Genomic DNA, 18,357 nt, shown 5'->3' with positions numbered 1-18,357 from the left:
CATCCTAACATGAAGCCTACAATGCTGACAAGAGACAAGGTACAGTACTAAAAACAGTCTTTGCCTTTACCATAGAAAATATAATGTTATACAGAGTAGGCCTGACGTGAAAACACACACACACACACACACACACACACACACACACACACACACACACACACTTTTGCATATATGTACATACTTATGCATGTACTGTATGTACACAAACACTATGCACAGACACACACACAGACACACACACACACACACAATAGCACTCTTTGGAGTGCTTATGAATTATTAGGAGATAAAAATCATAGGTTGTGGGAAGCAAAACCTGGCAGGCTTGTATTGTTATATACAACAGACAAATAGGGATTTTCATTTCAGTATTCACAAAAACACTCAAAAGCCCCTAGCCTGGTCTATCAAACAATAAATTGTCTATTAGCAAACAGATGTGAATAAACAATGTCTCTTTCGAATCTAATACCTTCTTAAAGTGCCATTTACAACAATGCGTCCATCACCCTCCCCAAGTAATAATGAGTCATTCAAGATATTTTACAAGATTAAAATGCTCTCTTTGCAACGGGACAAAGTTAAAGATGGAAGCTGAGTTTATGAAGTACTCTATGGGCGCCAGTCAAACATATTACACTGTTTTGGTCAGGTCGGATTCTAACCTTTCAGCATCAGGAATTATATCTCATGAAGAAGCATCAGGAATCATATCTCATGAAGAAGCATCAGGAATCATATCTCATGAAGAAGCATCAGGAATTATCTCATGAAGAAGCATCAGGAATCATATCTCATGAAGAAGCATTAGTACGAACATTACTCATTAGTCAACACACACTCCTGCACACCCAAACACCTGGACACCCAAACACCTGGACACCCAAACACCTGTCACCCAAACACCCGCACACCCAAACACCTGTCACCCAAACACCTGGACACCCAAACACCTGTCACCCAAACACCCAAACACCCAAACACCTGCACACCCAAACACCTGTCACCCAAACACCTGTCACCTGCACCCAAACACCTGTCACCCAAACACCTGTCACCCAAACACCTGTCACCCAAACACCTGGACACCCAAACACCTGTCACCCAAACACCTGTCACCCAAACACCTGACACCCAAACACCTGTCACCCAAACACCTGGACACCCAAACACCTGGACACCCAAACACCTGACACCCAAACACCTGTCACCTGCACACCCAAACACCTGTCACCCAAACACCTGTCACCCAAACACCCAAACACCTGGACACCCAAACACCTGGACACCCAAACACCTGTCACCCAAACACCTGGACACCCAAACACCTGACACTCAAACACCTGACACTCAAACACCGGTCACCCAAACACCTGACATAAACAAAAAAAACATCTCACCACCGGAGCTACCAGAGAACCCAGCCTCAACATGAACGTGTCCACCCGGCCCGGAGACCCCAGCCTCAACGTGTCCACCCGGCCCGGAGACCCCAGCCTCAACATGAACATGTCCAACCCCACCGGAGACCCCAGCCTCAACGTGTCCACCCGGCCCGGAGACCCCAGCCTCAACGTGTCCACCCGGCCCGGAGACCCCAGCCTCAACGTGTCCACCCGGCCCGGAGACCCCAGCCTCCACATGAACATGTCCAACCCCACCGGAGACCCCAGCCTCAACATGAACATGTCCAACCCCACCAGACCCCAGCCTCAACATGAACATGTCCACCCGGACCGGAGACCCCAGCCTCAACATGAACATGTCCAACCCCACTGGAGACCCCAGCCTCAACATGAACATGTCCAACCCCACCAGAGACCCCAGCCTCAACATGAACATGTCCAACCCCACCGGAGACCCCAGCCTCAACATGAACATGTCCAACACCACCGGAGACCCCAGCCTCAACGTGTCCACCCGGACCGGAGACCCCAGCCTCAACATGAACATGTCCAACCCCACCGGAGACCCCAGCCTCAACATGAACATGTCCAACACCACCGGAGACCCCAGCCTCAACGTGTCCACCCGGACCGGAGACCCCAGCCTCAACATGAACATGTCCAACCCCACCGGAGACCCCAGCCTCAACATGAACATGTCCACCCGGACCGGAGACCCCAGCCTCAACATGAACATGTCCAACCCCACCGGAGACCCCAGCCTCAACATGAACATGTCCAACCCCACCGGAGACCCCAGCCTCAACATGAACATGTCCAACCCCACCAGAGACACCAGCCTCAACATGAACATGTCCAACCCCACCAGAGACCCCAGCCTCAACATGAACATGTCCAACCCCACCAGAGACCCCAGCCTCAACATGAACATGTCCAACCCCACCAGAGACCCCAGCCTCAACATGAACATGTCCAACCCCACCGGAGACCCCAGCCTCAACATGAACATGTCCAACCCCACCAGAGACCCCAGCCTCAACATGAACATGTCCACCCGGACCGGAGACCCCAGCCTCAACATGAACATGTCCAACCCCACTGGAGACCCCAGCCTCAACATGAACATGTCCACCCGGACCGGAGACCACCAGCCTGAACGTGTCCAACACCACCGGAGCTACCAGAGACCCCAGCCTCAACATGAACGTGTCCAGCAACACCGGAGCTATCAGAGACCCCAGCCTCAACATGAACCCCAGCAGACAACAAGCTGGCCTCTCACTACAACAGAGACACGAGGGATCCAGGGCAGTTGTCACAACAGCACACCTGGCTAGGTATATACAGAGATCAGTACAAACACACACATACGCATACAGTGTCACTTACGCACACACTCACACTGACATATACTGAGACAAACAGCTTGAGCACATACACACACGTTAATGCTCATATAGGAAAGAACTGTCGACCATAGCTATTCTAGAATTCACGGTCACTGTAGTGTGTGTGTGGAAACCTTAACCCATGCCTACGCACTGATTCAAACATGACGAACTTACACAAAATGACAGTCCAGCTCTCTTCATCTGAAACGAGAGAAAATCCCTCAGCAGATCAACAAGTGTTAATATTAGTGAATGCTAGGATATAGACGTATCATTATCCATGACATACTGGAGTCAAGTTTTGGCCCCGTTCCCTGTATAGTGCAGTATTTGGCTTTACATGCTCCACATGCCTTTAGGGTCAGCCACAGCCCTGACCCAACACACACACACAAACAGTTGATCAATAATTAGCCAGCAGCTGAATAACTCCCTGAGCTCAGCACTAGAGTGCAAATCCGGTGAGTCAGGCAGCACAGTGAGTCATTCCCCCCTCCTCTCTTTTCATCTATCCTCTCCTCTTTTCTCACTACCTCCCCAGGTCCTCATATGCAACTCTCCTCCTAAACTCACCTATCCTCTCATCTACGATCCTCCACAATGTCTCCTCTCTTTTACTTTTCAAATATCCTCTCGATTCTCTCCCTAGACAATATGGGACCAGTGATGCTCCATCAATGTCTCAACCTCTGGTAGAATACTAGTAACGATCCCAAAACTTTTTGGGTTCAAGATACGTTATGGAATGGACAGCACTCATGTCATGTTCTAGCTAAATGCACTGGACTGAATGAATCATCTCCGCAAATAAGCACTTCTGTCCCAAATGGCATTCTATTCCCTATGGAGTGCACTACTTTTGAACAGAACCCTGGTTTAAAGTAGTGCACTACAAACGGAATAGGGTGCCATTTGGAGCAGAGCCTTTGTAATGACTTGAATATTAGAAACAGATACTCCACTGGTTATTGTTCCTCTAATAAATACCCTCTAATATAAAGATCAACCATGAAGTATTTTTATTTGTCAGAGAGCAGAGGTGGTGTAGAGGGTATGACCAAGACTCCTCTCCACAGGGTTGCTATTAGCTCAGCTGTCCCTCTCTCCTCTCCTCCTGGCTCTGGAAACACCTGGCTAAACCCCAGCAGAAACTCCCTGCATCCGTTATTTACTGACAGAAAAACAGAGGGAGAGAGAGAGACAGGATGGAGGAAGAAGAGAGCGGTGTGCATGCGTGTGTATGACTGTATAGGAATGTGTGTGAGACAGTGTTTTGGGGTGAGAGCAAGCAGCATCAACAGAACTACCCAACTGGGAAGCGCTGATTCAGAGACATCCAAGGACATCCAACCCCTTCCTCCCTCCCCCTGCCCCTCCCTCCCTTAATGCGTTCTCTCCTTCTGAACAGAACATAAAATATTCAAGTTGGCTCTAGTCTGTTCCAATCCAGACAGTCCTGTGGTGCGTGCCGATTCTTTTTGCTGAATGCACTGAAGACAGCCACTGAATATAAAATCATTCCTTCCAAAAATACAGCACATCACACTGAACAATGAGAGTCTTTTACAGGCTCCAAGGTCATGTTTCATTTATAGAGCAACGTAGAGCTGTTAGTGTGGGGAGAGGGGGGAATGATTTACCTGTAACTCCTCTATGGGTTAATCATTCTCACACCAGCAGAGAGATGTACTTCCTCTCGCCGAGCTAACAGACAGGCAGATAGACGGTATACCACAGACAATATACAAAATGGCTGGTGCATAGGTTGCAGCGAAAAGTTGATCGTTATCAAAAGAAAGATCCACTTCAACAATTCCACAACCATGCATGGAGATTATCCTTGCATGTACATTCCCAAAGAACTAATAATGGTGCCGCGAGCAAACACAAACTCCGTTGGGCTGTTTTGAGCTGCCAGAGAACTGTTGCTCTTTGAAATAGCCATGGTATTATTCATCCCAAATGGCACCTATCCCTATAGAGTACACTACTTTTGACCAGAGCCCGATGGGCCTTGGTCCAATGTAATGCACTACATAGGGAATAGGGTGCCATTTGAGACACTACCTATGGTCTCTGAGACTCCTTTGTATCCTTGTCGTGACAAAGAAAGCCAGAGCAAGCTGACCCTATACTCTATGATTTTACACAGGCCTACTAAATTCATCTTAGTTATCACTTACTGAAGTTAAACCCTCCATCATAAGACCCACATATACACCATAATAATGATATAACATGTCACAGGCCTACATTATAAGCCCATATGGCCTGGGCACCGAAGAAAAAGAAAAGGTATATGACACTGAAATAAAACAGGACAATCAATCATACTCAAATTAGGCTACGCCTGTCATCACAACAGCCTAAAATCTCAATGAAGTGTTACCACATGGTTTTAGCCTGTTTAATATCGCAAGGCTTCTACAATAGTTGACCCGTCCTAGTCGTAAAAAGCCACAGCACCGATACCGAAGGTCAAACTCAACGGGGGCAGTCAGGTGTCATACTAATGCACCGTGGCTTTCTCCCTAGTCAAGGTGCCATAAAAAAGGAAGCTTTGTCTTTAGTAGGAGTCATTTAAAGAGGAAGTCCAAGATATACAACTACTTATGTGAAGACAATACTGCAAATTACAATGTTTCACGTAGACTTTATCTGTCAACGGCAGCCATCCAAGTGTGATGTTTTTCAAGCTAGGGTTGTTTCAAGCCGTGGAGGCTGGTGGGAGGAGCTATAGGAGGATGGGCTCTGTGTAATGGCTGGCAAGGAATAATTGGAACAGAGTTAAACATGTGGTTTCCATATGCTTGATACTGTTACATTGATTCCATTCCAGCCATTACAATGAGCCCGTCCTCCTATCGCTCCTCCCACCAGCCTCCACTGGCATCAAGCTCGGTTGTTTCTTTGGACCAAAGACAGGCAGTAACTGACTGAAAAATAACCTGCTGAGCTTTCATTAACGTTGTGTGGTCTGATTTAATGTAATTTATTTAAGTCCATTACGCACAGATTCTGTTTTATCAAGATGACCCAGTTGTGTAGAGCATGATGCCCACTATCACGAACATTGTGGATTAATAACTACAAGAGCCATAATACTGACTGTGTTTTTGTTCCTTGTAAGCAGCTTTAGGCTAAGCCCATCTGTGACATGGCCATGATATTATTACCATTATGCTTCCATTGGCAAGCACACACACTATATGTATTACTACAATAGGGACCATGGCCTCGAGCCCAAAAGCAACAATTGGGTATGTGTTACAGCCTCTGCTGTAGAAAAGATAATGGAGCTGTATATTCATAAAATCATCTTTGAGAACTAAACTACCAATACAAAAAACTAAAACCAGCCAACCATTTCATGCGGATGAATTACCTGACGAATGGAGAAAAAAAGTCACGACCTAGCTGATAGAAACCCTAAATGCAATTCAATTTTATAAATGCTTAGACAATTTGTTAGTTTGACGGTGGGAACTTTTTGTGTCTGTAAAATGATGCGCAAATGTGCAAATGTAGATATACGGTAGTAAACTTGTAGTCAACCGATGATATGTTGTGGTTTATTAGGCTACAGATGAAATAAATTATGATGAACTTCACAAGGTGATGAGCTTGATGCTCCTTTCCAATAAATTATTCTGATGACATTATGATTGATGCTTGGCTGCAGTTTGACAAATATTGTTCTTATCCATAATAATCTCATCATGTAGGTAGCCTACCTGCACTGTATCTGCTAGCTGTTGGCTAGAGCGCATGTGCCAAGACAAGAGTGGACACATTTGCTATATAATGCAACAGTTATGACAAAACTATCAGGAGAGTTGAAAAAGAGATAAAAACCCATTGAACTTGTATTTTTAATTGGGGACACAGGAATTTAACGGTAAAATAAATGTTTGTGTGCTACGTCATCACTCACAGCCTTTAACTCGCAAAAAGTCTGTTTGATGGAAATATCTCTGGTGGGAAAATGTGCATACTGTTTTATGCAGATTTTAGAATATTTGCTGCTGTTACTGATATTTGTTATGCAAAGGGTTGTAGTAATAGTAGGAAAGGAACAGTGTTAAAGTTCTGAAGCAAAAAAGTTATACAAGTATCTTGCCTGCACATTAACATCATATAACCTTCCTTGAGACATTGAGACCAGGGTCATCTTCAATAGAAATGAAACTGAAGAAAGTGGTACGAAACGGATGGTTCAATCTGAACTGGTCAAATAAAACACTCATCTTATTTTTTGTTGCGAAACATTTTGGTACAGTATGACCTAACGAACACGACCTTGAAGTTGTTTCTGAAGAGTAGGAGCTGAGCAGTGCTGCAGGTGGGAGCAGCACGCTATTGAATCCCAGTGCAGATGCAACATGAGGTAATTTGTTATTTGCATAACATCTGTATAACATATTGCATTCTGAGTGTCCATATGCTAACGAGGGTGCTGGGTCGAGTGAGTTTGATCAGGAGAGCATCAGTCTCTCGTATGCTGCTTGTAATGTGAAGCCACACAACATTAGCAATAAATACATCAAATTTAAGTTACACCATTCTTAGTTATTAAACTAATATAGGCAAACGTACACTGAACAAAAATATAAACCCAACATGTAAAGTGTTGGTCCCATGTTTCATGAGCTGAAATAACAGATCCCAGAAATGTTTCATACGCACAAAAAGCGTATTTCTCTCTAAATTGAGCACACATTTGGTTACATCCCTGTTATTGAGCATTTCTCCTTTGCCAAGATAATCCATCCACCTAATAATAATAATAATAATATATGCCATTTAGCAGACGCTTTTATCCAAAGCGACTTACATTCTACGTATGGGTGGTCCCGGGGATTGAACCCACTACCCTGGCGTTTCAAGCGCCATGCTCTACCAACTGAGCTACAGAAGGACCACCTGACTGGGTGTGGCATTTCAAGAAGCTGATTAAACAGCATGATCATTATACAGGTGAACCTTGGGCTATGGACACTAAAAGGCCACATTAAAATGTGCAGTTCTTCACACAACACAATGCTACAGATGTCTGAAGTTTGAGGCAGCGTGTGATTGGCATGCTGACTGCAGGAATGTCCGCCAGAGCTGTTGCCAGAGAATTTAATGTTAATGTCTCTACCATAAGCCGCCTCCAACATAGTTTTTAAATCATTTGTCAGTACGTCCAATCGGGCTCACAACCGCAGACCACGTGTATGGCGTCATGTGGGCGAGCGGTTTGCTCATGTCAACATTGTGAACAGAGTGCCACATGGTGGCATGGGGTTATAGTATGGGCAGGCATGAGCTACTGACAATGAACACAATTGCATTTTATTGATGGCAAATTTAATGATGAGATCCTGAGGCGCATTGTTGTGCCATTCATCCGCCATCATTACCTGATGTTTCAGCATGATAATGCACGGAACCATGTCACAAGGAACTGTACACAATTCCTGGAAGCTAAAAAGGTCCCACTTCTTCCGTGGCCTGCATACTCACCAAACATGTCACCAATAAGCATGTTTGGGATGCACTACAATAGATCGATGTGAACGACAGCGTCTTCCAGTTCCAGCCAACATCCAGCAACTTTGTACAGCCATTGAAGAGGAGTGGGACAACATTCCAAAGGCCACAATCAACAGCCTGATCAACTGTATGTGAAGGAGATGTCACGCTGCCTGAGGCAAATGGTGTTCACACCAGATACTGACTGGTTTTCTGATCCACGCCCCTACCTTTTTTCAAGGTTTCTGTGACCAACCGATGCACATCTGTATTCCCAGTCGTGTGAAATCCATAAATTAGAGCCTAATGAATTTATTTAAATTGACCGATTTCCTTATATGAACCGTAACTCAGTAACATTTTAGAAATTGTTAGATGATGCGTTTAGATTTTTGTTCAGTATAGATCACGACACACAGCTGAAGCTCTCCAATGAAGGTCTAAGCCAAGCAATTACCACTCTGCTCCCATGTACCCAGTCCCTTCAGATCTGCTCCCATGTACCATTGTCCCTTCAGAGCTGCTAACAAGCCAAATGAGGAGGGGGCTAAAAGTGTCATCCTACATTAGAGATTGGCCCTAACAGCCACCAGTCACTCCTGATTGGCCCTGACAGCCGCCAGTCACTCCTGATTGGAGCCGACATCCACCACCCACTCCTGGCTGTGCGATCTGCAGCACTCCAGTCCCTCCATACCAACCGTCCCTCTTCCTCATCTCGTCACAGCCGTAATAACAGTGCATTTGGAAAGTATTCAGACCCCTTGACTTTTTCCATTGTTACCTTACAGCCTTATTCTAAAAAAATGTAATTGTTTTTTTCCCTAATTAATCTACACACAATACCCCATAATGAAAAAGCAAAAACAGTTTTCTAGAGTCATGGAAATTAATAAATAATAAAAAGCTGAAATTTCAGACCCTTTTCTCAGTGCTTGCTTTTTTGAAGCACCTTTGGTAGCGATTACAGCCTCGAGTCTTCTTGGGTATGACGCTACAAGCTTAGCACACCTGAATTTCCCCCTGTTGGAATAATAAAGTTGATCTGAATCTGAGTATTTGGGGAGTTTCTCCCATACTTCTCTGCAGATCCTCTCAAGCTCTGTCAAGTTGGATGGGGAGCATAGCTGCATAGCTACTTTCAGGTCTCTCCAGAGATGTTCGATCAGGTTCAAGTCATGGCTCTGGATGGAACACCCAAGGACATTCAGAGAATTGTCCCGAAGCCACCCTGCATTGTCTTGGCTGTGTGCTTAGGGTCGTTGTCCTGTTGGAAGGTGAAACTTCACCCCAGTCTGAGGTCCTGAGTGCTCTGCAGCAGGTTTTCATCAAGTATCTTTGTACTCTGTCGCAACCGGCCGCGACCGGGAGGTCCGTGGGGCGACGCACATTTTCCGGGTTAGGGAGGGCTTGGCCGGTAGGGATATCCTTGTCTCATCGCGCACCAGCGACTCCTGTGGCAGACCGGGCGCAGTGCACGCTAACCAAGGTTTGCCAGGTGCACGGTGTTTCCTCTGACACATTGGTGTGGCTGGCTTCCGGATTGGATGCGCGCTGTGTTAAGAAGCAGTGTGGCTTGGTTGGGTTGTGTATCGGAGGACGCATGACTTTCAACCTTCATCTCCCCCGAGCTCGTACGGGAGTTATAGTGATGAGACAAGATAGTAGCTACTAAACCAATTGGATACCACGAAATTGGGGAGAAAAAGGGCTAAAAATGTATATATATATTTTTTTTTTACAAGCATCTCTGTACTTTGCTCTGTTCATCTTTTCCTTGATCAGGACTAGTCAACCAGTCCCTGAAAAACATCCCCACAGCATGATGCTGCCACCACCACGCGTCACCGTAGGGATGGTGCCAGGTCCCGACGTGACGCTTGGCATTCAGGCCACAGAGTACAATCTTGGTTTCATCGCATCAGAGAATCTTGGTTCTCATAGTCAGAGTCCTTTAGGTGCCTTTTGGCAAACTCCAAGCGGGCGGTCACATGCCTTTTACTGAAGAGTGGCTTTTGTCTGGCCACTCTACCAAGGCCTGATTGGTAGAGTGCTGCAGAGACGGGAGAACCTTCCAGAAGGACAACAATCTCCACAGAGAAATTCTAGTGCTCTGTCAGAGTGACCATCGGGTTATTGGCTCTACACCCCAGATTGCTCAGTTTGGCCGGGCAGTCAGCTCTGGGAAGAGTCTTCGTGGTTCCACTGTGTTCTCAGGGACTTTCAATGCTGCATAAATGTTTTGGTACCCTTCCCCAGATCTGTGCTTCGACACAATCCTATCTCTGAGCTCGACAGACAGTTCCTTTCGACCTCATGGCTTGGTTTTTGCTCTGACATGCACTGTCAACTGAGAGACCTTTATATAGACAGGTGTGTGGCCTTCCAAATCATGTCCAATCAATTGAATTTACCATAGGTGGACTCCAATCAAGTTGTAGAAACATCTCAAGGATGATCCATAGAAACAGGATGCACCTGAGCTCAATTTCAATTCCTGCTTCTATGGCTCAATTTCAATTCACATAGCAATGGGTCTGAATACTTAAGGTATGACTTTTATTTTTCATAAACTTTCTCAAAAATGTCTAAAAACCTGTCATTATGGGCTATTGTGTGTAGATTGGGGAGGAAAAACAATAATTGAATCCATTTTAGAACAAGGCTTTAATACAACAAACTATTGAAAAAGTCAAAGTCTGCATACTTTCCAAATGCACTGTAAGATTCCTCTGACACTCCTGTAAGAAATGTATCCCCTGATTTTCATCCATCCCTGGGATTTGATCTTTTTTATTTCACCTTTATTTAACCAGGTAGGCTAGTTGAGAACAAGTTCTCATTTACAACTGCGACCTGGCCAAGATAAAGCAAAGCAGTGCAAGAGAAACAAAGTAATTACAATTCAGCAGATTAACTCTGGCGTGATAGATGAGAAGATGGTGTGTAAAGTAGTGATACTGGTGTGCAAAAGAGCAGCAAAGTAAATAAAAACAATATGAGGATGAGGTAGGTAGATTGGGTGGGCTATTTACAGATGGACTATGTACAGCTGCAGCGATCGGTTAGCTGCGCAGATAGCTGATGTTTAAAGTTATTGAGGGAAATGTAAGTCTCCAGCGATTTTTGCCATTTGTTCCAGTCACTGGCAGCAGAGAACTGGAAGGAATGGCAGCCAAATGAGGTGTTGGCTTTGGGGATGACCAGTGAGATATATCTGCTGGAGCGTGTGCTACGGATGAGTGTTATCGTGACCAGTGAGCTGAGAAGTCTATGCTAGTGTAACAGTATAGACTTTACGTCCATCCCCTCGCCCCGACCTGGGCGTGAACCAGGGACGCTCTGCACACGTCAACAGTCACCCTCGAAGCATCGTTACCCATCGCTCCACAAAAGCTGCGGCTCTTGCAGAGCAAGGGGAACCACTACTTCAAGGTCTCAGAGCAAGTGACATCACCGATTGAAATGCCACTAGCGCGCACCACCACTAACTAGCTATCCATTTCACATCGGCTAAACTAGGTAAAGTTCCGCCTTATAGATGACCTGGGGTCAGTGGGTCTGGCGACGAATATGTAGCGAGGGCCAGCCGACTAAAGCATAAAGGTCGTAGTGGTGGGTGGTATAAGGCGCTTTGGTCGAGGATCGGTAGGATAATCAGTTTTAGTAGGGTAAGTTTGGCGGCGTGTGTGAAGGAGGCTTTGTTCCGAAATAGAAAGATGATTCTAGATTTGATTTTGGATTGGAGATGTTTGATATGAGTCTGGAAGGAGAGTTTACAGTCTAGCCAGACACCTAGGTATTTGTAGTTGTCCACGTATTCTAGGTCAGGACCGTCCAGAGTAGTGATGCTAGTCGGGCGGGCGGGTGCGAGCAGCAAATGGTTGAAAAGCATGCATTTGATTTTACTAGCATTTAAGAGCAGTTGGAGGCCACGGAAGGAATGTTGTAAGGCATTGAACTTCGTTTGGAGGTTAGTTAACACCATGTCCAAAGAAGGGCCAGATGTATAGAGAATGGGGTCGTCTGCGTAGAGGTGGATCAGGGAATCATACGCAGCAAGAGCGACATCGTTGATATATACAGAGAAAAGAGTCGGCCCGAGAATTGAACCCTGTGGTACCCCCATAGAGACTGCCAGAGGTCCGGACAACAGTCCCTCCGATTTGACACACTGACATCATCTGCTCTGCGAAGTAGTTGGTGAACCAGGCAAGGCAGTCATTAGAAAAACCAAGGCTATTGAGTCTGCCAATAAGAATATGGTGATTGACAGAGTCGAAAGCCTTGGCCAGGTCGATGAAGACGGCTGCACAGTACTGTCTCTTATCAATGGCGGTTATGATATCGTTTAGTACCTTCAGCTTGGCTGAGGTGCACACATGTCCAGCTCGGAAACCGGATTGCACAGCGGAGAAGGTACGGTGGGATTCGAAATAGTCAGTGATCTGTTTATTAACATTGCTTTCAAAGACTTTAGAAAGGCAGGGTAGGATGGATATAGGTCTATAACAGTTTGGGTCTAGAGTGTCATCCCCTTTGAAGAGAGGGATGACCGCGGCAGCTTTCCAATCTTTAGGGATCTCGGACGATACGAAAGAGAGGTTGAAAAGACTGGTAATAGGGATTGCAACAATGGCGGCGGATAATTTTAGAAAGAGGGTCCACATTGTCTATCCCAGCTGATTTGTACAGGTCCAGGTTTTGCAGCTCTTTCAGAACATCTGTGACATGGATTTGGGTGAAGCTGGGGAGGCTCAGGCAAGTAGCTGCGGGGGGGGTGAGAAGCTGTTGGCCGGGGTTGGGGTAGCCAGCGCCCGCTAGTGGCACAGGGGACTCCTGGAGGAGCTACCCAAGCATGTAACTCCCTCACTGACATCCAAAGGGAAGAGGGGGTGTGTGTGTAATGTCATATACACAAGTGTAAGGGTGTGTGTGTGTATATGTGTGCCCTCCCCTGGAGTGTAAAGGGGATTATTCGCCACAAGGCCAGGCAAATACGAGTCTGGAGGAAAAACAGTGAAGACCTGAATGTGGTCCAATGCAAACAGCCAAAGACATAGATAAGACCCAATCTGGCCTTCCCATCCCCGCAATGAGCTCATCCTCAACTATGTGCTCAGTCCATGTTCCGTTGATCTATGAGTAAGTAAAAGAATGGGGTTTGGGATGGATGTGTTTTGGTGGTACAGAGGTGGGTACATGCTGTTTTCTTTTGGTGGGTTTGGGAGATGCGTTTTGATGGTCTAAAAGTGGGTACACTTGCAGTAGCCAGCTCCACTTAAAAGGGCAACTCAAGCCATTTATACTGAACAAAAATATTTCAACGAGTTCACTAAGTCACAGTTAATAGAAGGAAATCAGTCAAAAATAAATTCATGAGGCCCTAATCTATGGATTTAACATGACTGGGCAGGGTCTCAATCAGAATACATTTTTCCCCACAAAAGGGCTTTATTACAGACAGAAATACTCTTCTGTTTCATCAGCCGTCCGGCTGGCTGGTCTCAGACAATCCCGCAGGTGAAGAAGCCGGATGGGGAGGTCCTGAGCTGGCGTGGTTACACATGGTCTGCAGTTGTGAGGCCGTACTGACAAATTCTCTAAAGCTACGTTGGAGGCGGCTTATAATAGAGAAATAAACCAAATTATCTGGCAACAGCTCTGGTGGACATTCCTGTAGTCAGCATGCCAATTGTACGCTCCCTCGAGACATCTGTGGCATTGTGTTGTGTGACAAAACTGCACATTTTAGAGCGGCCTTTCATTGTCCCCAGCACAAGGTGTACCTGTGTAATGATCAGCTTCTTGATATGCCACACATGTCAGGGTAAGGGATTATCTTGGCAAAGGAGAAATGCTCACTAATAGGGATGTAACCAAATTTGTGCACAAAATTTGAGAGAAATAAGCGTTTTGTGCGTGTGAAACTTTTCTGGGATGTTTTATTTCAGCTCATGAAACATGGGGCCAACACTTATATTGATAAAAATATAAGTAGTTGACTTACAAACAGGGAGTTGACAGACAAACAGAGCTGGCTTGACAAACTGGATAGGCCATACTGGGTACCTGGTGAAGGTACAGTAGATATACTCTGGGCCGTGTTCATTTGGGCATGCAACAGAAACCGTTTTAAAATGTAAATGAGCAAGTCCAAGTAACTGTTTCAGTCCCTTTTCTTCCGGTTGGTGCCTAATGAACACAACCCTAGATTATATCGGCAAATGTCTATGCCAATCCCACATTTAGAGCTGGTGTGGGCACCCTAAGGGAGATTATGGTGGCATTTAATCAAGCTACCAACATGCTATCAGATTGAGAAAGTTTGTGGTTTATTGGTCTTCAGGCCACAACTAGCCTGGTCTCAGATTATTTATTTTCTCCAAATGGCGTGACAATGATCGTAGGAGTTGGTAAGACCGCAAAAACAGATCTGGGATCAGGCAAGACCACACTACTCCTGAGAGGGAAACACTGAGGGAATTTCACCAGAACTCTTCCAAGTTGTCTGTGGTATTCATGTCTCTTAAGAGAATTCCAGAAATAGACAATAGTAGTTGAAGTTGGAGGGGAAAGCTGTCTTGTTACGGGATTATACAAGAAATGTGGGGGTTAAAACTTGTTATGGCTGCAATCCCGATAAGTGTCATCAACAACCGCTGAACAGCATAGCGCTACATACAATAAATATTACTATAAATATTTATATTCATGAAATCACAAGTGCAATATAGGAAAACACAGCTTAGCCTTTTGTTAATACACCTGTCGTGTCAGATTTTGAAATTATGTTTTACAGCGAAAGCAATCCAAGCGTTTGCGTAAGTTTATCGATCGCATGATAAAACATTAAGTACACTTAACATCAGGTAGCTCGGTCACGAAAATCAGAAAAGCAATCAAATTAATCGGATGTTTTCACTCACAAGACTCCCAGTTACACAACAAATGTTCCTTTTGTTCCATAAAGATAATTTTTAGATCAAAAATACCTGTTTGTTTGTCGCGTTATGTTCAGAAAGAAGTGTTTTCTATCCAATACTAATAATAATATGCATATATTAGCAACTGAGACTGAGGAGCTGGCGGTTTACAATGGGCACCTTTTCATCCAAGCTCCTCAATACTGCCCCTGCAGCCATAAAAAGTTAAGGCATACACACACATACAATAAAAACAGACTGCACTGTTCTAAGGGCATAACTTAACTTCAGGTGGACAGTCAGACCACATGAGGAGAAGATCATTATTTAGACAACTGAGAGAGCATCCAAAGACAATGAAAAACACATATTGGAGAGCACTCTTTGCTATTGTAAAAAACATGAAAACATGCTCAGTCAGTCAGTAGCAGTGTTGCCAGAGCAGACATCTCTAGAGATGTTCTATAAACACAACCTTTGGAAGAAGTCCTCCCTATTAGAATAGGATATTGGATTGTGAGGATGTTATTACTTCAGCTTGTTATTTCTACACAAGGTTCCCACTCGTACAGCCAGACAAAAGGGATACAAAGAGCACAAACTCCCAAGGACGAATACTGACAGAACAGGTTGATGGACGTCAAACGAGGGCTATAGGTGACGTCCAGGCCTCCAAGGATGGAATCTCGCTCTCAAAAAGGACAACTATACTGAAGTCACTCACTATCATTCATTTCACCACAGGATCCCCAGAGTATTGATCCTGCAGTATCCCTGAGTTGCATAATAACATGATGTCACCCACAGCAGACACTATGTCACGGTAGGGCTATTTGGCATCCTAGCATAGCATTATAAAATGGTAAGGAGCTGCAGGTGCCTGGTGGATAAGAGTGGAGACCAACACTGGAAAAGGAAGTGCAAAGTCACAGTCAAAATAGAATTCAACTGTACACAGACATTAGCAAATAATATGCCTCAGTATGCAATTAATTATTTGGTACATGGGAATTTAACCTGAAATGTTATTTTTATGTGCACTAACTACATCAATATGCCCAGCCTTTAATCTGCAACAAGGGAATTTGATTGTAAACATCTTTTGGGAAATGCACATTCTGTTTTCAATGTGGATTTGAGAATAATCACATGAAAATCTGTCTCCAATTGGATGGAAACCTAGCTACAGACAGCACAAGACAAGCTTTCTGGGGTAAATCAATGTGAAATATCAAAATAGTGTGTAGATCTATAATGGACAGTAGTCTAATACACCTGATTGAAACTAATAACATTGAGGTACACAAATCAAGCCTCACATCAAGATTCAAGATCAGAAACTGTCAGAAAACATTCTGAAAAAGATTCTCTCAAACACAAAATTTTGCGTGATATTGAACAACCAATTTTTTAAATAGTCAAACAATAGCCTCAACTGGGTTCAATGAACAACCTAGTTAACAAGAGATGGGGATGTTGTAAAACGACTGCAACTGGAGACTTTGATCCTATGAACACACCTCTGTCAGCAGTACCACAGAGCCATGGCCTGCAATCCAATAAAGACAAAACGTAGTAGGCCTGTTATCCAACAAGTAGGCTCGGCTACCAATACAGTCCCTGGTGGGGTCATTAGCTGGTTATGGGGAAAGCCCCATACCGGCGTTTTGTGTGGTTTTTGTCCTAGCACTACACAGCTGATTCAAATAATCAAATCTTGATTATGATTTGGTTGTTTTAAAATCAGCTGTGTAGTACTAGGTTTAAACAAAAAAAACGTGCACCCCTTGGGATCCACTGGACCGAGTTTGGAAACGTTGCCCTATACCTTTAAATTCACAAACACTACTAGAGTTAAGAAGTCTCCTGTGTTGACGAATTAGTAGACTAGAGGGAGACATAAGTAGGTATCCTAAACGGCAGTGCTGCACTCAGGTAAATCGCACCTCACTCGGCGAATCACGACAACCGCCCAACAGAATAAAGTCGACTTCAATTGCTTTCACTTACTTTATGAAGTAGCCGGCCCCTTCGTCCGTGAAACCCTCTTCCCATCCTCGAGGTAAATCTGCAATGGGCGAGTAGAAATAAGGTGCGTTACCTTGGAGAGTAGGCGCCTTCTGTGAAAGTTTTCTGCTTCATTGGGCTATATCAACAACGCACAAAAATCTAACCGTTTTATTCTGCAATGTGAACTGCACCAATAGTCTGCTGGTCAAATGCATTAGAGACGAATACATGCATACCTGACCGTATCATATGTCCGGAATTGACAGGTTCGCCCGTTCGCGGATGGAGCCAAGTAGTAGTGCTCGTTTCATCGCTGCCAGAAAGACAAAAACACCTGTTAGAGGCAAGAAACACTCGACAAGCGAACTCTCATTAAAGATGCAGAAAGAACGACCACATTTGTATTTCGCCGACTCACTGAACGAAAAACACTCTGCCATCTCCGCAGACACCGAAAGACCATTGGTCAGGTAAGGTGTCGCGCCCAAACGGCGCCGCCATGATCCCGTTCTGAAGTCCTATTTCGTTCACTCTCCACTACATAGTCTCCAAGGAGATCGAGACCAATGTTTACCGCTAGGGCGAAGAGACTATTAAAGGGGAGGCCTTTCGGCCAGTCAGTTGACGGATAAATGAGAGTACTTTCCTCCGCCGATATAAAATAGAATGATGCATGAATTAAAGTTATTCAATTGGAAACAAAGTTACAGGGGTTTTGCATAATCTAAGGTTTTGTAGGTATGGTCTACACGTGTAGTGCAAATATGTCAATGATTTAACAGGAATTGCGACTGTAGTATTAGGGTCTATTTCCATAATATTATTTAGAAATGGCCTAATTTGCTCAAAGTATTTTTAGAGGCATTTCATAATTTCCGATTGTCCCCATAATAATCTGTGCATTGGAATCTATGCAATTAGACAAAGGCAGAACCTGTGCCAAACAAAAATTAAATACAACCGGTTAAAATTAGGCTAAAACAAGGATTAAAAGTACAAAAATTGAACTAAACCAAATGCTCTCCTCTGTCCTTGCTTCCAACTAGCAACTAACTACTGCTGCTTCTTCTATTCATTTTAATGGAGGTTGGCATCCAATAAATG

At 44.6% G+C, this 18,357-nt stretch overlaps 1 protein-coding gene across 5 annotated transcripts in view; it reads right to left on the bottom strand.

Annotated features, from left to right (window-relative positions):
* The window catches only part of LOC118359347 (pleckstrin homology domain-containing family A member 7-like), a 212,284-nt gene extending 194,436 nt beyond the window's left edge, over nt 1-17,848 (bottom strand). For 2 of the 5 annotated variants that reach the window (XM_035737866.2, XM_035737868.2), the window contains exons 1-3: nt 17,672-17,828; nt 17,490-17,566; nt 17,254-17,311 (exon numbers count right to left, since the gene is read on the bottom strand). In XM_035737866.2, coding sequence (XP_035593759.2) covers nt 17,254-17,311; nt 17,490-17,566; nt 17,672-17,754 — 218 coding nt within the window. In that variant the 5' untranslated portion in view covers nt 17,755-17,828. Of the gene's footprint in view, nt 1-17,253; nt 17,312-17,489; nt 17,567-17,671 lie in introns of all 5 variants that reach the window. The other 3 variants (XM_052480703.1, XM_052480701.1, XM_052480702.1) reach the window with 3 other exon arrangements.
* Between the last annotated feature and the right edge of the window lie 509 nt (nt 17,849-18,357).

The sequence above is a fragment of the Oncorhynchus keta genome, chromosome 26 (genome assembly GCF_023373465.1).
Source record: "Oncorhynchus keta strain PuntledgeMale-10-30-2019 chromosome 26, Oket_V2, whole genome shotgun sequence".
Lineage (NCBI taxonomy): Eukaryota > Metazoa > Chordata > Actinopteri > Salmoniformes > Salmonidae > Oncorhynchus > Oncorhynchus keta.
This window is presented reverse-complemented; position numbering and strand designations above follow the sequence as displayed.